At 39.9% G+C, this 21,082-nt stretch overlaps 1 protein-coding gene across 1 annotated transcript; it reads left to right on the top strand.

Annotated features, from left to right (window-relative positions):
• Nucleotides 1-4,997: 4,997 nt before the first annotated feature.
• zpld1a (zona pellucida-like domain containing 1a) lies at nucleotides 4,998-13,933 on the top strand (the record flags this gene model as incomplete). The annotated part of the gene is made up of 10 exons (XM_080436521.1): nucleotides 4,998-5,109; nucleotides 5,889-6,109; nucleotides 7,153-7,334; nucleotides 8,063-8,135; nucleotides 8,749-8,846; nucleotides 10,934-11,014; nucleotides 11,121-11,292; nucleotides 12,102-12,201; nucleotides 12,980-13,009; nucleotides 13,755-13,933. Exons 1-10 carry the CDS (start codon nucleotides 5,004-5,006, stop codon nucleotides 13,931-13,933), a joined length of 1,242 nt encoding a protein of 413 aa, XP_080292647.1. The 5' UTR covers nucleotides 4,998-5,003.
• Nucleotides 13,934-21,082: the final 7,149 nt, after the last annotated feature.

Below are 21,082 nucleotides of genomic sequence, written 5' to 3'. Positions count from 1 at the left end.
ATGTCATTGTTAGTCTTTCATATGAACATGCACCTCTTATCGTTTGTCATCACAAGCTTGCATAGATACGTTTACTAGGGCTTGCACCTGATCAAATCTAATCCACCAGTTTCAGTGTATAATATCATCTCTTTTGGGTGGAAACCTTTTAAGTACAAAACCATTACTTTTCACAAAATGGGGGGAAAAAATATCTGTTTCAATAACCACCTACAATGTAGTTATTATTTACTGTAGTTATATTTCATTTCAATGCAAGTTTGAAAATGAAATATCCCTTTAAGTATTTATTACTTAACCAACCACAGACAGACTTAACCATTTTCAACTTTTGGGCATGTCATCATAGGCAAAAAAATGTGTGCGGCTAGTTTTGCTATAGTTTTGTGCAACACTGTCATATAGCCAAATATAAAATATGCCATTAATTTAAGAAAAGAAAACACAAAAAGATAAGAAAAAGAAAATATGGAGATTCAGTGCAAGATTTCTGCGAGACAATTTAGAAACTAGCAGGTGTACTGTCTGTGGCTAGGTTAGAAACAACACCACCGTTTCTCTTTACAGCAACAATAATATCGTCTCCAAAACTGTTACTTTTCAGGATTCAAATCCCAAAATTGCAAAAGTAGCAGATCTTCAAGCTCAAAAACGCATCGCTTCGTGCTGCGTTTCGAGCTTACAGATCTGCTTACTTTTGATACTTTTGTGTGACGCGGTAGTACGATCAAATATAGGCCATTCATTTACGAAAAAAACACAAGAAGTTAAGATATGGAGATTAGAGGTTTCTGCCCGACAGCAACGATATTCCTGTGTTGCTATTGGGTGGAGAATACATCCTTACTCTGAATAATACGTTTGTCATGTATATAATGACTATGTCGACAGAGAGGAAAAGCTTATACGGGGGATACTCTCTGAGGGACACAGGGAGGGATGCACAGACTTGGCGGACTTGTAAGCATGCCAGGTTGATGACATTTTATCCAACAAAAGCCCGTGAGACGTGCCTTTTCATGTACTCAAAGACATGAAATTATTTGTGTGCCATTCAAAATACTATAGAGGGGTCATTCACCAGCCGCCCAGTCAAGATTGATTTCACTGTAGATAAAGGGTGCTCAGATCTTATTCTGCTGAGGGATATTATCGCTAGTTTTTATCATAGCTTGAGCCAATATCAGGTTTAAAAAAGAAAAAGAAAAACGCAAGTGATTCTTTGTCTTCTCATCAATGAAATCAGTTTCAGCCAAATCCCGTTGACACACTTGACCTACAAAATAAAAATTATACAAGCTTTCCTACTAAAATGTTATTTGGCAAGTAAGAGTGACTTACATGTCATAATATAAGAATATGATAATATGTCGGGAAGGGAACAACTACAATTTAAGAATTTAGTAGACGCTCTTATCCGGAGTGAATCACAAAGTAAGTTGCATGAACCGTAGTCAACGACAGGGTAAATAGTCAAATAAATAGAGAAAAAAGCTGACCTATAGCCTTGACGACCATACAGTCTTATGCAAAGGTTAAAATGTAATTTAGATGGCATGTTATTTAGACAGATGCTAGGTTCATTTGTTTACCTGGCATCTTATAGTTTCTAGTGTTTCAATGTACAGATTATAATCTTTTATATCATATTGTTTAGACTGAAGCTGGTTTTTGGTTTACATATATGATCCTAGACCTAGATTACTGAGGCACTACACTGTCTCTCTGCATTTGATGTACTGTATGTGTTTACCTTGCTTATTGTAATTGTCTGCTAAATGCCTAAATTGTAAAGTGAAACATTATTGTGCTGTAAAGTAACAGGCTTACAGGTGTAAAAAAGTGGGTGAAATTCTTTGTCGTACAAACTCCCAACATTTGCAGTTTAAAGTATAATTTACATATTATACAGAAGGTGCACTGTTCAAGTATATAAATAAGGTGCAATGTTCAAGTATATAAATAAGATGCATGGTTAAAATCTGAAATAAAATGAGATAGGTTCATTCAGCCCCATAGGTTCAGCCCTCCGGTGGGGGACGTGACATATTTGACAAGTTGGGATCACCTCAGTTAGTTAGTTGCTGGTTCATAAGCAACCTGCAACCCAAAGAAAGTAAAAGGTGAGAAACACCTTATGTTTCACATAAATGTACAGATAAGTATGGATTTGATATAGTTGAACCTTGAGAAGAGCCACTGATTTCCTTTCTCAGAATCAGAGGAGCTGTTTGTAATTCTGGGCCCTGGGACAATATATATGGGCCGCCATGGGTTCCTTTCGTCCAAGTGCCCTTGGAATTCTCCAAACCTTTGACCCCTATTCAGTGCAAAGTAAGATGCCCAACGACTGCTTCAACAATTTAAAGTGGTTCGGAAGCTTAGCTATCTGTTGTTGTAGTGAAAATGAACACAATGGCAACTGACAGCTTAAATGTTTTCTAAAACTATAAGACCGGTGAATAAACTACTGAAGATGTCTGTTAGGAAGTTGTCAGCAGAAGCTTGTTTTTGTCAAATGGTAATTTGATCCCATGCCCTCTTTCACCTATCTTTTCATGGCCCTCAAAGCATGCATTTGCAGTGATTGCTATAGCTCCATGGTTCTCTTATAACAAAAATAACATAACATAACCTACAATGTACACACCACAAATGGCAAGTGCATGTATGTGCTTATCATACACAGCACTCAGTGTTTGGCCAGAATGGGACAGGGAATAGATTGACATTGTCAATCTTTCTGGGTTTGTAAGGTGATGAAAACCTACAAAATGGGGGCTTTGACCTCTGTGGTTACCTTGTATGGAAGTTGAGACCCCATAATCTAATCGTTAGGCATATAGGGAGATGGAATTGTGAAAAATGAATGAATGGAGCACTCTAGATGGGTATCGGTCTGTGCTGAAATGTGGGATATTAAAGGATTGATCCACAGTCCTACTATTACAAATCATCCCTGATTAGCTTAATCCTTAAAAAATAAGAGCCTGATTCCCTGCATTCTCTGCACTCGACCCTCAACCAGCTCTCCCAAGTTAAAGATCAGAGCAGAGGAGGAATAAGTTAAAGTGCCTTCAGGCTCTCAGAGTCATCGTTTTCTAGTAGGAGACTACAGTACCTCTCCGCAACTTCAGTCATATTTTATAAATATGAATACGCTGATGGATTAAACGAGCAAACATCATTTGGTACCTGCTTGAGATTAAATCAAATGAAAATTCCAACAACCTTCTGAAGAATTGATGAATTTCCTATTAAGGCCAGAAACAAAGAACATTTTTAAAGTGAAAGTTACGCAAGGTAAGGACAGATGACAAATAATCCTCTTTCAGGCTACAATTTCCCTTTGCTCGCATAAGACCACTGTATATGCCTTTAACTTGTTTTCAAGAAGTCATGAGATGGTATGAGAGGTAACATTGCTTTTGCGGGACAGATTGAAGACTAGGTGGTTGAATGTTAATGTGTTTAATCATGTTTAATGTTTGTTGTTTAAAATGTATAGATCTGAGGGTCAAAAGTTTGCCTAATGTGTCTAATGGAGTTAGATACTAAAGACACTGTGTCTAAATTTCAAATTGGGTGAATTTTAAAATGTTAAGAGGACAGAACAAGTGGTCCTTTTGTTTGCCATTTAACCTAAATTCAGAGTTTGGTCTGATCTGTCATTGCAAGACCATCACTATCTCATGTTCCATATTCAAAGAGAAAATCCTGTGTGTTCCCTGACTCGTTGTCACTGTATCTTGTCCCATATAGTAATGTCCATATGGAAGATGGGCCACCACAGGTCAGCTAATCCCCTGAAAGTCAATGAACTTGACTTTCAAGTTCACTTTTGCTTTACTCTCCCTGTTCAGGGTGAGTAAATATCAAAGCGGAGTGTCAGGACGCCCGGCCGAGCTGATCGCCTGCTGCTGTGCTGACTGAGGTGTGCTTCACACAAAGCTTGAAAAGTGTGGATCCTTTGGGCCAAAAGGCCCGTATGATGAGCTCTGCACTCCCCGGGCCGGGGAGAAAGGAATGGCTCAGTCAGCAAGCCAGGGCCACTGGAGCGATGAAAAGATAATTCTCCCCCCCCACCGCCGCGGACCTCATGCGGCGTCAAGCCATTTGTGAGCAGTGACAGAGCCAGATTGGGCCGAAAGGATATGAGTGGGAAACTTCAAAACCTGCTCATGTTTCTGCGGACGTGAAAGGATTTGTATAACACATTCAGATTTGATGGACTTTCCCATGTTCTCTCCGGACAGCCCTTTTTGTTGACATGTTCAAATAATGAATCTCTTATACGTAGGATCCCCTTTTTCCCCCGGCTCCCAAGTCCCCGTTTCTAGTTGCCGGGTAGGGATGCTGTTCGGACCATTCCATCACCTGCGGCAGTCCCAAGCATATGGAGAACGGCTGACTCGCCGGCTTTCAGGAACCAGGGTGAGTAGCAGGAACGCTGCTGGGGCTTCAAACTACCCTTCACACGCCCCTGGACAACACCATCTGTAGATGGTAACCAGAAATCATTCTAGTGCAAATTGACTCGTTTAATTTAACTGTTTCCTCGCAACTGCAATGCTTATCTCATCTGTGATTGACAATTATCTGATTATGTTCTTTCACGAAACAATGAGATGCACGAATGGAGATAAGCCTTTATATTTTAGTAATGACAGTAGTTGTCTTTTATGTATTGTTGTTACTTTGATGCCGTGATTGCTGGTATTCAAATGTCATTCATTTGGACATTTTACTGTTTTGATGCTGTAGGAGAGGCTTTCAAACATTTTCTTTGGGAAACTAACTAGCAGAAAACATGCTCAGTATTTTTTTAGAAAGAATATGCAAAAATATGCAAACATTATTACAGCATTGCAAAATTATGTTGTTTTTGTTTTATTTCCATATGTTGGCAGTCAGATTATATTTTAGGGTGAACTACATGAACTTCGATATGAAGTATTTAAAAGCATAACTGATGTAATTCTTATTCTCTTCCAGGTGCTGAAATGGAACATATATTTTTGATTCTTTTGCTGTTTTGTAAGGCCCTATCAGTTGGAGCTCAGTTCAATGGATACAACTGTGATGCCAACTTCCACAGTCGCTTCCCTGGTGAGGAACTATGGATTATATACATTTTTTATAATCAATGCCTGGGATTTATTCATGAAAAAAGTTTCATAAAAAGGGTAACATCTTTAAAAGGGTAAAGTCCAATAGGTTTTCATATTTTATATATCTACCAGCTGACAACATATGACACGCTGTGAGCTTGTAGATTTATTTTAACTATTTCTTAATTAAAATAATAATAATTTGCCCAAAAGAGGAACGTGTGGGTTAACCCATTCAATCCGGTAAAGCATCTGTGCTATTTTTGTTTTTAGCTATATATATATACAGTAGCAACATACATTTTTCAGAGAACTTTGAATTAGGATTGAGTTAGGATTTAGAAGGAATTTCTTTAATCAGCCTCAGGTCTTAATGGGTTCATTTGGTTAATTGCTGTTCACCACATATGTGGACGAAATGCTTTTGAGTTTTAATTCAACTTTTTTCGTACAAGCTGTGTGCTCAAAAAAGAAAATTTTAATTAGGCAGAGTACCTCAGTCTCTCATGCAATTAACCCATTAAAACCGGGAATGGATTCAAAATTTATTTAAAAAATAAATAAAAATAGCAGATATACAAGCTCGCACGTGACGCGCTGTGAGCTTACATCTGCTATTTTTGAACGTTTTCTTTTAATCGTGAAAGTGTGAGAACTACTGATTTAGAAGGCATTTGTAGGTACTCTGCCCTTTTTTTTATTGCATTTTATTTACCGATGTGACAGTGTGCAGTGATACCCATGGCCTGTGCATTATGTTTGTGTTGTCTGTGGCAGCGGAGAGGGACATCAGCGTGTACTGCGGTGTGCAGACAGTTACTCTCAAGATCAACTTCTGCCCGGTGCTCTTCTCTGGCTACACTGACACCGACCTGGCCCTCAATGGTCGCCATGGGGATGCCCACTGCCGTGGATTCATCAACAATAACACCTTCCCCACGGTTGTGCTCTTTAGCATCAGCCTGGCATCGATGGAGACCTGCGGCAATGCCCTAGTGGTACGAAGAAGGGAGTAAATGCAATTTAATATAGTAACATTCAAAACATAGTAACACTTTTTTTTGTGTGTGTTAACCTTGTATGTTAATCATTGAGGAGCCCCTACCGTGAGGACATAGAGCCTTCGTCCTTTTCCTTCCGCCCAACACTCCCCGCTGACAGATATAGGAATACAGCCTGTAGGAATACGTGACAATTATCACCCACCCGGCTTCCCTCCCCCGAACATGGGCCAATTGTCTTCGTATAGACGCTCGACAAAGCCGGATGCACCACCGTGGATTTGAACCCACAACCTCCGCAGTGGCGGGCTGACACTTTACTACTGCGCCACACGAGCACTCAGTACTGACTTGTCTTGACCAAAAAGTCGTTTGTTGCACAGTTTGTTGAGTATTAGTGACATTGACACACTTGAATTATTCAAGTTTTTATGTCATGGATTATTAGATTACTGTCTATAAAAGTAATATATTTTACACAGGAAGCACGGAAAATGACCGAGACCAAAAGCTTTTAAAAGGAGACAACTCTCTCAACAGCAAAGATAAGATCTGACACTGACAAATCTTCCTGGCTCTTACTCTAACCTTGCACTTTGTAAGCCACTCTGGATAAGAGCTTCTGCTAAATGCCTAAACTGTAACTGTAATTTGTACTGGCTACTTCACTGTGTGCATACTTTGATGGTGACAAGAGGATGTGGGAAACAATCATGGTGATTGTCTGCCCTTGGAACATTACTTTTCTTTTTTCATTTTTTAAGAAAAGGGAGAGTTTAATGAGCACCTTTAGCAAATGTTTTGTTTTTCTTCCCCCCATTTTGTGATGAGTGATGAGTTGGACTGAGCAGGACGGTTTGTGTGTGGAAGTTCGATGCTCAGATAAGAGGGGACTGAATTGAGGATTAGGAAGGTGCATTAGTATACTCAATAGTTTGAGTGATGTTATCGACCCTCATTCTGTCTGACAAGGATCAAATAATAGCTGTGATTGGCTGAGATGGGATGAGTATTGCTCACACTGATGCGGTTTGTTGCAGGTCTCCTCCGGTCATGGACCTAACGCTTATGGGAACCTGTCACTGGTGCAGATAGGGAATGTGTCGGGGTACATCGATACGCCAGATCCTCCCACCATTATCAGCTACCTGCCCGGTCTGCTTTACAAGTTCAGCTGTAGCTACCCTCTGGAGTACCTGGTTAACAATACACAGCTTGCCTCGTAAGTCATTTAGTCAAACTTGAGTTTGCTTTACAGGGTTTATTGAGTGCTTTTTTTTTAATCTGTGATGATCTAATTGAAGCAAAGGGGGAGAGGGCTTAGAATATATTGACTGTGCATGTGCAACCTCATTTATGGAGTTTCAGGAACCTTAGGCCAAACTCTTCTCAAACTGGCTCAGATTAATTTTTGAGATGTATATACAGCATGTCAAATATAGTTTGGACAAATATAATGCTAGCATATAATGTTAGATGTCAGATGTTTTATCATTTATAATATCATATTCCAAGTTTCTGTATTCTTTTGTTATGCATTATATATTATAAATATCAAATTATAATTGGTGAACAGTACTGACCCAGACAAAAGTCATGGTGAATGTGATATATTTTTTGAATTAAACAATAAAAAGCCTACTAGATGTCTGGGGATAAAGTTAATTTGGAGTACTTTGGGCAATTCAATATATGACTCTCAAGAATATGGTTAGATGTACTCAATAGGGGACTTATTGATTCTGTCTCAAACATGTTGCTAATGCATCTTAAAATGGTAGATATTATTATATTAAAAGAAAATTATGTAACCTTTATTTATACAGGTGAAAATCCCATTGAGATCAAGATCTCTTGTACGAGGGAGCCCTGTTCAGGGCTTTTTACTCCGACTATGCAGTGAAATAAAGTTTGGGAAGTCTGACATTTTTTTTTTTTTTATTAATATAGGTCGGCTGCTGCAATCTCAGTGAAGGACAGCAATGGTACTTTTGTCAGCACACTGAATCTACTGCTTTACAATGTAAGTTCATATTACATACATATTACTGCGCTGAAAGTTCAATCTACATTCATATTACTAGGGTTATAATAATTTTATCTATTTATTATTTACTGGCTAAGATGATTTGAAACTAGGATACAAACTAGCATACAAAACTACGAAAAATATATAAATTGTAGGAGAAGTAGTCTGTTAGCATCTACATTTTGTAACATTAGGAAATACATTTGGAATGTACAGTCTTGTAGTGGAATTTACATTACAAGACTGGAGAAGTAGAAGTCTTTGACTTGACTGCCTTAACCACTTAAACCCTCTATAATTAGTCAAGTTGACCTCCTTTTTTTCCCCATCTACACTTCTACAAAAACAGCCGATCTACAAGCTCACAACGTGTCATGTTGCAATGCATTGTAAGCTTGCAGATCGGCTATTTTTGGTGAATGTTCCCCCCAGAATAAGTGGTTAATAGCTGAAAATCATTATTAATTTCAAGCTCCACAGAAAATTATCAGACACTTTTTGATTAAATACTGTAAATGGGCTAATTCAGAAATCATAGTGAATAATAACGAGAAATTCTGGAGACATAATGCTGTAACTTCATTTGTTATGTGTTTGCACACTATAGGACTCGTCGTACGTTCAGCAGCTGTCCATACCCATGGCAGGCCTCACACTGAAGACAAGGGTGTTTGCAGCTGTAAAAGCCTCCAACCTGGATCGAAGGTACATGCAAACTATTGAATCTGAGTGATTTTAGTGGAATCTGAGTGTAATCATCAAAATGTGATGTTTTTCAGTTTTATATGTTATACCATTACAAAACTTAAAGGAGTCACACACTAATATGTAACAGCATTTTAATATGAGTCACCAACGTTTCAACAGATAAAGCTTGACATCAAGCATCAGAGTTACAGCAGGTCCATCACATATAGGTCATTCAATTACACAGGTGAAAAAAGCAATAGCGCGCTCAGTGACAAGATCAATAATGTCAAAGGGAATCCCAAGGCAAGACAATCAATGTATCTGTGGTACAGAATTACAAATTGAGGCCAAGGATCCTACGTATAAGGTTCTGTAGTTCAGCGGTTCACAAACTTTTACTCGAGACCAAAAAGAGAAATTTCTCACTGGGATTTCTCACTGGGACCCAACAAGCTACTCTTGTAGCTTGTTGATCTGCTGTTTTCACTATTTATTTAAAACATTCATGGATTTTTTTTTCACCTTCTTTTTTTATGTATGAAATTATTTAGTTTTCTGAATTTCTTTTTTTTTTAATTTCTTTTTAATTTTATTGTTATTTTTAACTTTAAAAAACTTGTTTTGAAACATAAAAACATATTTAGTTTCGACCCCAAAGAATTGGCCCACGGACCCAAAATGGGTCCCGACCCATCGTTTGGGAAACAGTGCTGTCTGTGTAGTTTATACATGCTACTTCTAGTCTCAGTAGTAGGTTACCCATGCCCCCCCCCCACAATCCCGTCTGGGGAATTAACTTTTCTTTCTCGAATTCTATTCTTGGGCTTTTATGCCTTTATTGACCGGACAGGAAATGGGGATAGAGAGATGGGGAGTGACATGCAGCAAAGGCCGTCGGGATCGGGGACTCGAACCCGCAACACGCTGTCAGGCTTTGCTGAGCTTAGGTGCCTGGACCGCTACGCCAGCGGTCCAAGCCAGCTACTGTAGGTCTTTTATAGTAATTTTATCTATGCCTTCGATTGCAATCTCCTTCATTAAAGTGTGCAGTTACAGCATACTGAGCACAAGACTTGTATTTATAATTGCTACGTGTTATAAAAACATGTTTCCTTTGCAGAGTAACAGAAGGGGAGACAAATAAGATTGTAAGTGGCAGGAAATAGAATCAATAGGGAGCAGCCCATCCTACCAAACTCAGTGTGCTATTTCTGCACTAAGTAAAGCAATAAGTAGGACAGTAAGATGACGCATTCTTTGACAGAATGCAGATATGAAGAATGATACCAATGGCCTAGATTATTTGGCTAGGTTCCATATACAGCAGTGTTCATTTTATTCACTGAGACTATAAGACTAAAAGACTCAAATCAGAATTTGCTGTCAAAATTAACACTGATATACAGTACAGACGTAAAACTGAAGTCAATTTAGAGTTTTGATCATCTGTGAGGAATAATATCATGGTGTGATGTCAAATCATTCTCAGCTTTGGCATCCAAAACATTATGTGAAGGTTCATGTGACATAATAATTCCATCTTACAGTATGTCACATGTGACCTGACTGTGTTCTGTAATTGTGTTCTGTTGCTGATGATACACTGTGGGCAGGGCTGTGGTTTTGACACTGAAACCACGCCAGGCCTGGTCTTACATCAGACAACCTTAGTGACCCCCCCCCCTCCCACCCCTTCCTGCTAAATTCACTGTTTCTGTTCTTCTTCATATGAGATGTGTGGGATTTCAATTACATTTGATTTATTATAGATGCATGTGTCCACTACAACAGAGAAAAACAAAAGACACCAAACTACAATACACACCAGGACACACAATACTGAAATACATACAGTATTGTAGAGGATATTGTACAGAAATGTATATTGTGCAGGTCTAAGGCTGTTTTTGTCAGTATCAAATTACTTTTGACTTGTTGTGGCCATGCAGACTTGGACTTACTTGACCCTGCTTTAGTGGTAGCCTAGACTTGAGTGTTTTCTGCATTGTGTGGGTGGATCGACACAGCAGCAGGGTGTAAACACTTCACATGATTGCACCTACTTTAGTGACCCTGAAATCTGTCTTTTTTAAATTAAATAGATGGAATGTGCTCATGGACTACTGTTACACCACTCCCTCTGGAAACCCAACCGATGACCTCCGATATGACCTTTTCTTTAGGTAACCAAACGTTTGAGAAATATCTTTGAGTTTGTATGCATTTTTTTTAGATGTTGTGGATTTGCTTTCTGATCATATGTGTGTATTTTTCTGTCCCCTGAGGTAGCTGTGAAAAAGACCCACAGACTACTGTCTTTGAGAATGGCAAGAGCCAAATGGGACGATTCGCCTTTGAAGTATTCCGCTTTGTCAAACACAAAAACCAGAAGATGTCCACTGTCTTTCTGCACTGTGTCACCAAGCTGTGCCGAGCTGATGATTGTCCATTGCTCATGCCGGTGAGACCTAATTATCAAAACATCAGATTTGTGGGTACCTATGAAGGCCAATTTATACTTCAGTGTACAATGATGCATCATGATTTTACCTGGAAAATGTATAGTTATTTTTGGTCAGTGATACCATTGTACAACAAAGTATAAACTGGTTCCAATGTCACTGTCAACTGAAACCAGCAGTTTTAACCAAGCAGCACTGATGGCAGTCAAAATGAACTCGTCTCTATTGTCCTTTTTACGGCAATACTGTCATTATTAAATTGCCTCTACAGAACCATATTACACAATTACATGTTGTTTATTGATATCCAATTTGCCTCTCAACACAAAGTAATCAGTCACTAATTACTGTGAAATTAAATGGACAAGTTACAATGGCATGGAGCCAGATTTAATAAAGTATTGTCCCCCAGGGTTATGTATTATATGTGTGTGCTATCTCAAAAAGAGAGAATGAGACAATATAAACATCCATTTTCATATTTTATAATGTGGCAAAATGTATTCATAACCTCAGTAATAGATCAGCATCAGTTCCTTAGGACAGAATGCCTGGGCAGTATTAGTGGACAGGACACACATTATCTACCATTGAGCAGTCGGTATATTTTCTTGCTCGTTCTCAAGCCGACATCAACGTCTGTTGAAGTGGAAAAACACAAAATCTGCTGTGCATGATATATGCTTTTCATTCTAGGAGTAGCCTACATACAGTACACACATGTTATGTACATCTCTTATAGGTTTCATTCTAGGAGGAGCCTACTGTACAAACACACATGTTATGTAAATCTCTACTTTCTCCACAGATCTGTGGTAGCAGGAAAAGAAGAGACATCCCAGAGCAGGAATCAACGTCTGCGTCTGGAAATGCTGTCATTACTGCTGGGCCTATAATCACACGGAGTGGTATGGTTCCATAACATATAGCGTCGCTGTCGGGTGGAAACCTTTTATGTTACGGGATATATCCAATGTAGATATTATTTAGTCACAAGCTCTTGTTAATACCTTTCACTGGTTCAATATTTATAAAACCCACAGATAGACATTTCACTTGAAAAACATTTTAAACATTGCAAAAGTAGCCGATCTACAAGCTCACAACATCTCGCATTCCGGCTACTTTTGAGTGACACTGTAGTATGGCGAAGTGGGGGGGGGGCATAAAAAGTTGAAATATGGAGGTACAAGGTTTCTGCCCGACAACGACGATATTCTTTTTTCGTTTACACTGGATGCATTTCTCTGTCTTCCTCACACCATAACACTAACCAGAGCAGCTCCTCCGGTTACTGTCATAAATCTCTCAGCACAGTTTCTGTCTGAGATGCGATTCTTTGAACTGAAACCTGAAACTTGACAGCGCAGTAATCTGTCATGGTCCCTCCTTTAACCTTTAAACTGTGGAAATGTATACTGTATTACTCATCCAGTGCTGCTCAGCTCTTTATTATTTGTTTAGGGTGAATCTTTATGAGGTATAATATCCGATTGTATAGAATATAAGGCTTTGATCATGTAAAACTGAAGGGGTGATGGTGAAAGTGTCCTCAGCTGACTGCGATAGATACTGTTTAGCCTATGCCTATGGGCATCCTGTTGTTGTCTTACTGTGTATCTGGGATGAACTTGATGTAATATTCGGTATTGTCGTACCCTTAATTGACCTTATTGTCTTTTACAGACGACACACCAACCAACAATTCACAACTGGGTAAGCATTTTAATGGCATCCTATTAAAACGACATTATACTGTAAACTTGTCATCTCTGCCAGGCCACCAGGCCAGGAGGAGGAGGAGATTATGTTTTTGCCCCTGTTCGTGTAGGCCTATATGTCTGTGTATCTGTGCTGTGTCTTTGTGTCGGCATCAAACTGCATGCACACTTCCAGTATACCAAGGACGTCACTCCAACTTAATTTGTTTCTAATCGGCCTCATGGTGGCTCTATACCATGCAGCTTTGGGTTTTGTCTCTTGAACCGTAGGCCATGCCCATTTCTGCCCAACTAGATTGCCACAATTCTACAACTATAGCATAGCAATCAACCCCAAATTAGAATTCCATAATGAGAATCCTCTGTAAAGCGCACCTCCAAAAGCTGGTTATAGTGGCACCAAAATGTGAAAGTTTTCGTTAATATGGCGTACAATCCCCCTACCAGGTTCCTCGTGTCCTGATGGCTGCAAGACATGACTTACCCAGTCCTGGCTATGCAACCCAGCCTGGCGGAGATATGTCCTCTGAGGCGCGCCCTTTTCTAGTTTTTAGTTTATACATTATTTACAAATAGTTTAATGAATATGTCTGTTTGTATGTGTGTGATTTATTCGACTGTGTGTTCTTGTATGAGAGATGAGAAACCTCCAATTACTGTGCACTCTCTCTGAGTTAAATTAACAATACTGTGTATTCAAGGACGGTATCTCTTTGAACAGAATGCTCTTTTCTTTCCAGGCCAGCTGAGCACTCCGGGCTTTCGCATGAACACAGTGACCAGTGCACTACTCTCAGGCGTGATCATCCTGGCTGTCATGAGTGTGTGCTTCTTCATCTTCTCCCTCACCCTCCTCAAAGGCAAGAGTGCAGCCTCCACCAGCACCCTCTCAGGGGTCCGTAACCCGGCCTTCAACTGACCCACCGCCTCACAAGCACATCGCTGAAGCCAGATTTATGCCCCATTGTATGACGGTGTTGCAGCACAGCAAAAAATAGCAGATGTACAAGCTCACAATGCGTCTCATTCGTGACACGTCGTGAGCTTGTACGTCGGCCATTTACGGCGCATGGCACCGTTGTAAGACTAAGTATAAATCAGGCACGACTCCCCTCCATGACTGCATGGAAAATACCTAGCAAAGGAGAGAACATGGCGATACGTGACATTTGTGCATGTGTATTGATTTAAAAGCAGACAAAAAGCCTACGATTTTAATTAGTTAACGTTGACAGCTTTGTACAATGTGCATTAGTGTAGGTCCAGAGGTGGAATAATTACGTGTATTGTACTGTGATTATTTTTGGTCGTTTTGCTCCAACCATGATGATGTGACAGACCAGATTGTTGTACAACTTAATTCAATACCTCAGCTCTCAAATGCAGGGTGTAGGATCAATTACAAGAAACACATAGTGTATAATGAACTGGTCAAACTCAGACTTCTTATTTAGGGGTTGAGATGTAAGCACAAGCCCTTCAGTGGTATTATACCAACAGATCTAGAGCAGAATAGAATCTTCATACAATATTTTTGTTTGATTATTGGGGTTTGATTAACCATGGTAACAAACAGATCTAGAGCAGAATAGAATCTTCATACAAAATGTTGTTTGATTATTGGGGTTTGATTGACCATGGTAACAAACAACCCATGGCATGGATGTCAAGTTGTAAAAAGCCTAAGAGCATTATGCTTAAGGATGTCCTCGCCCTAAGCGACAACTTTAACAACTATATTGTTAAACTTAACATAAAAAACTATATTGGTATTCTAATTGAGATAAATCTTTAATTTATTAATGAGACTACTCAGTAGAAGGGTAGTATAATGATTAATCTATTAATTTAAATACTTGTAGGTCACTTTATATGGTATATACAATTTGGAAAAAGATAATGGTTAGTCAGGTTACAATTGTATATGTTCTGCCTGTAATGGCACACTGTGTTACTGTCCCTATATATATTTTTCATAAAATGTCATTGATACACTATTCTTAAATGATGTACAAAGCATATTGTGCATATTGCAAATATTGCACTTTTACTTGATTAAACATGCCCAGTGCTGTGTTTCTAATTGATTGATTGATTGATTGAGTGAGTGATTGATTGATTGATTGATTGATTGAAAATGACTTTCCATTCCAATTCTTGCTGTATATGCGGCTGTATTTTCTTTGACCATGCAAGTGCGCCACATATCTGTTAAAATTACAAAACAAACACATCTAGTCCCACAACCTGATTATTCATCTATAAAACAAAACAAAACTTCACCCCATAAGTGACACAGAATGGTGCTGGAATACAAGCTATACTGTATTGTATTAGATAAGGAACAATAAATAAAAAATGTGATACAAAGAAGAGGGATGTTTTAGAAGTTGATAGACTGAAACAATGTATTTATTGCAGGAATCAGCCGGATTAAGGCTCTGGAAATATTTCAGGAAAGGTCCTCACACCTTCCCGGAACTTTTCTTTTGATTTACACACCGAGCAGAGGATCTTTTTGAGGTCCAGGCAGGACATGAGCATGGGTTGGCAGGACAGCATCCAACCATGTATTGTAAGTAAAACCGCATGTCTGTCTAAAAGAGGCCAGTGTATGTCGATAGGTTAGAGTCAGAGTCACATCATATTGGGCTCTAGGTCATAAGAGGATAAGGCACAGTGTTTGAAAGAGGTCCCTCCAGTGTTTTTCCACAGGACACAACATGTGAATAAGGGAAGCCTCACCTCCTCTTCGTTTGTCGCCTGGAATTCACATCACTGTGCACTATGTTTAAAATATTTCAGTCAAATATAGAGTCAGATTGTCATCTGACAGTGAAATGGTTTGATTTTGTCAAGGGGAGCATGTCTTATACCCGTCAGCCTATCGTCGATATCATATATCAAACTCTTTCCGCATTGGGTATAAACAAAGAAATACATTGCCGGTGTTCATATCTGGTGCTGAGCTCCAGGGAAATTTGAGAAAAATGTAATGTCTGACCTGCAAATACCAGGAAAAAAATGATTTGGTGGTTAAACTTGTCAGCTTTTTGATAGATGCCAAACAGTTTTCAAGAAAAATCTGAAAAGTGCACAATACCCCTTCTGTGACATTCTTGAAATGAAGAATTAAGTATGGAAGGTTGAAATAAATGGCAGGAAAGAGAAACCACGGAAACCAAAGTATTTTCGGAACTGAGCCCATACTCTCACAGAGTACCACAAACGGATTTCCACTCTGCTGGAATGGAAAAGTGAGTGTGTGTGTGTGTGTGTGTGTGTGTGTGTGTGTGTGTGTGTGTGTGTGTGTGTGTGTGTGTGTGTGTGTGTGTGTGTGTGTGTGTGTGTGTGTGTGTGTGTGTGTGTGTGTGTGTGTGTGTGTGTGTGTGTGTGTGTGTGTGTGTGTGTGTGTGTGTGTGCAGAAGCAGGTGGATCGGGGTCCCTATGAAACTGGGGGATGTTTCCCCCCTGTCTCCCCTGCCATCTGTAATTATTCCCGTGAGCGACATGCACAGATTGCAAGGAAAGGAAAAAGGAAACGAGCTGTTACTCCAGGATAGTCACATCTCCCACAGACCTAGGGTACTTTAATTTGAAAGACACACATGCTATCTTGGTATTCTGTAACAACTTCTGCAGCCTTGCATGTTAACATTAAGAACATTTAAAGGGATATTTCACTTTCAAAAAAACTTTTGGTCATTTTATCGTCTACTCAGGCTCCATTTTTAACCTGTTAGATTCATCAAAAGTACCCGTCCTTGGTTATGCTGACTCACCCTGCCCTCCTAATACGTGAGGGGCCGTGTTTTTTCCATTACTTTTTGTCTCCGCCAGGCCGAAAGGCATGGCGAGAGAGTATGTTTTCGCCCCTGTCCGTCCGTCCGTCCGTGTGTCCGTGTGTCCGTCCGTCCGTGTGTCCTGTCTGTGTGTTAGCACCAAATCTCAGGCACCGTTGCCCCGGTCGCTGCGAAACTGTGCACACACACTCCCTGGATGCCAATTCAGAACCTCTGCCTCAAATTTTTCACATAGGCCTGTCATAGCGCCACCAGGAGGCCGATTTGTGCAAAACCCATTTTTCCCCATTACTCCTACAGTTTTTAACCAAACCTCATGCAAATCGGTACACAGTATCTCTATAGTCATGTGATCAACCCTGATCTGTCCGATTTCCCATATTCCATCCTCATTGGCTAAGGTTACCATCCAAAGTTTGCAGGATTGGTCCGTTTTGAACAAACTGCCTCAAATCATGAACGCAGCTTGCCATTTCCATAAAATTGCACACGCTAGGGTTTAACACCGGGAATCCCGGGATGCGGGAATCCCGGGATTCCCGAGGTTATTTACCGTCCCGGGAACTGACTTCGGTTCCCGGGATCCCGTTTTTTTTTAGAAATGAATACTAATTAGTAGAAAGGCCTATCTACAGCAAGGAGGAATTACTATTATAATTAGCCAAGTTACTTGCCGCGTTGCCGACCAGGGCAGGGTCCCATCGTCCCCTTGTGAGAACCAATATGGGCCGTGGCCGTGATGCCCCCCTGCCTGCCCTGCGCACGCTGATTTCACCGTTTAAAACAGTAGACACCAGTTGACTAGTTGAGATTCAACATCAAGTGAAACGCTGCATAAGCAGTGGGTAGGTTTGATTTCGAGCCTATATTCCAGCTTAAAATGCGCGCAAGCCAAGCAATGCTTTAGAGAGAGAGAGAGAGAGAGAGAGAGAGAGAGAGAGAGAGAGAGAGAGAGAGAATTAGACCGATGTGGTCCGATTTTTTTATCATCATTAATGTAGCCTACCCTACCTACACTTGCATTTTAGAACGTTCAAACTACCATTTTACTAGAACTACCCAGTAGAACAAGTGAACTGCACAACAGCTGTCTGTCTCATTGATTGTCAGTGGCAGCGCATGCATGTGCACATCAAAATCACACTACAAAACCCGACATTTGATCAACAACAAAATATAGATTAATACATTTGACAACATACAGCCAACATCCCAAAATGGAGTCTTAATATCCAGCAAGTAGCCTAAAATAAATTAATAACTGCAAACAATATCAAATCAATATCCTACAAAAGTAGAGATAAGCTGTGACCTCACCGGCGCTCTGATGGACAATAAATAAATAATCCTTTTGCAAATTCTCTTGTCAATAATGATACAAATGGAACGTTTATTTCAGCAGCAAGAGTTTGACATTGTTTGAGTGCGTGTTGGGTGCACAGCGCAGCTCCTCGTTTAAGTTAATTGTCTTCACCCGCTGCTGCGTAACAGGGCAGATCTCCGCCAGGGCACTATATTATATTTATATATTATATTTATATGATTTAAAAAATCTACTTAAGTCATTATTAGTGCAAGTTCATAGGTGGACACAATAGGGACATTTGGCACCTCAATATAAAATTGGCTATTTAAATATCTACATATAAAAGCATTTTAGTGGGTACTTTTTTTTTTTTTACCCTTTAACGGGAATTCCCGGGAAGCCCGGGAAAAGGTCTGAAAATTCCCGGGAATTAAATTTAGATATTTCCCGGAAAATGTTAAACCCTAGCACACGCACATTCCCACTAGGCCGAGGAAGAAATGGCACTTAAAAATTTTCACATCAGCCTCATGGTGGCGCTATAACAGGCCGATTTGCATTTTTAACTATAACTGCACCGATCTGCGTGAAACTTTGCACGCCTACTCCCTAGAGGCCAAGGAAAAACATCTGCACTGCATTTTTCACATCTGCTTTTTACAGCGCCACCAGGAGGCCGACTTATGTCAAATACATTTTTGGATATTAATCCTTCAGATTTTATCCAAACATCACGCACATCGGTACACAGTATCTCTATAGTCATGTGATCAAGACGCATCTGTCCGATATTTCATATTCCATCTTGATTGGCTAAGGTTGACTTCCAAAGTTTGCAGGATTGGTCCGTTTTGAACAAAATGTCTGAAATCATGAACGTTGCGTGCGATTTCCGTGAAAATTTGCACGCACATTCCCACTAGGCCGAGGAAGAAATGCCACCCTTTTCACATTGGCCTATTATAGCGCCACCAGGAGGCCACAATAACTTACCTGACCTGGCGGAGACCTGTGCTCCGAGGAGCACTTTTTCTAGTTTCATTTATTTTATTCAATTTTGTTATTGTATTACATTTTTTTCATTTTCCAAAAAAAATATTAAAAATAAATGAAAAAAGTTATAAAAAAAACACGCCCCCCTCGCGTATTAGGAGGGCAGGGTGAGTCACCAGAACCAAGGACGGGTATTTTTGATGAATCTAACATGTTAAAAATGGAGTTTGAAGTTATATTGGGTTTTTATAGGAAGGGGGCGTGTCTGATAAAATGAATATCAAATATCTAAATACTGAATCAAGCAACTTAAAAACGGTCTGGGGGGCTCACAAAAGCCTGAGTAGACGATAAAATGACCAAAAGTTTTTTTGAAAGTGAAATAACCCTTTAAGTGCAACAAAAATGCAAGATCATGAAGTGAGTCTGGGGCATAGAGTTAAAAATAATAGAGAGGGCACCGGATATCGCCTCCCATCCACTTGCATTGAGTTGCTCACCCAGCGCATGTGCCTATTTGAACCCTTCTTCCGGGTTGGAAACGTATTGGAAAATGTGATGGGCGAGGCCTATTTGGGGCCTCGAACGCGTCACTGAAGATTCTCGAAGCCCCATGGCCTCGTTCACATACATTGGCCACACCTGCAATACCTCAAATGGCCAGCATGTTCAATTGGCTTCAATGAAACCACTGGGTTCTGGGGGCTTGGTCTGGGGACCTCTCCTTCCAGGATAAAAAAGTTGGAGCACAGCTCCTCTGCTCAACCAGCAGACTTCAGTAGGGTAGAGCAGGTCCAATTATACTTTTAGACAAAAGAGTGTCAAATTGCCAATTGTTGAGTCCCTTGGCTCTAATAGAGTGCAGGGTGGTACAGGAGGTGCTTATCCACAGCGGGTGGTTAACTGCCGTCTATTGTTTTCTAAGTACACACAAGCTGCTGGCACAGCAGACGGTAGAGGTAAGGGAGAGAGAACGGATACTCAAGACCTTTTTACATCTGAGAGCAGCTCACAGATTGTATAATGGTTGCTGAAGAAGATGGGAAGAAATAGCACTTCAGTGTACAGTATAGCTATTTTGCTCGACAGCCAGACAGAGGGAGGTCAAAATGTAATTTGTGCCCAGGAGGTAAAAGAGTATTAGATTCTGTTTTGATTGTGTTTCTTTTATTGTGTGGGATTAGGGATAGCTCTTCTCCACCCATTCTTTTCCAAGGTGAAGTGGGGTTAGGGATAGGGTGTGAATTATGCAATTAGTCTAAATGTCTACTTTGTCAATGGAAGCCAAGTTAGCCAACACAGAGTGTTAGAAGTTGAAAGCTGTGAGGGGTTTAGAGCTTTGACTGTTTCTGACAGTTATTATAATAACATAAAAGTTGTATCACAACTGGATAGTCGCTCACTTATTTAAGGCCAAATGTGTTATAAGCCATGTCCCTTTTGAGCAATATTGACACCCCCATTGGTAAATTTCAATTTTGGGGACATGTTTCAACAGCATAATAAACAAAATACCCAACAAGTTTGGTGACGTTTGGACAAACTGTCATTGATTTATGTCCTTGCTTGATTTGTGCTTGGCTAATTTTAAAATCATTTTACACATACGGTTCAACAGTGTTATGAAATATACAGTGACTTTTGTAATGATTGGAAAAACAATTTTAAATAAATCTTATTTAAGTCTTATTTGTGTCACAGATATGTTTTTGTAGCGGTTGATTTAAATGAAACTATCAGGGTATGTTTCTTCCTACAGTCTATGGTTTCTTCACGTACTTACTGTATGTAGACTGTATGCAGGTTTTAGTCTGTCTGTCTGTCTGTCTGTCTGTCTGTCTGTCTGTGTGTGTGTGTGTGTGTGTGTGTGTGTGTGTGTGTGTGTGTGTGTGTGTGTGTGTGTGTGTGTGTGTGTGTGTGTGTGTGTTTGTTTGTTTGTTTGTTAGATACCCATTAGCTACTGTAC

Source organism: Gymnoscopelus braueri (genome assembly GCF_963280865.1).
Source record: "Gymnoscopelus braueri genome assembly, chromosome: 8".
Taxonomy (NCBI): Eukaryota; Metazoa; Chordata; class Actinopteri; order Myctophiformes; family Myctophidae; genus Gymnoscopelus; species Gymnoscopelus braueri.
Note: the sequence above shows the minus strand (reverse complement) of the source record. Positions and strands in the feature narration are given on the sequence as shown.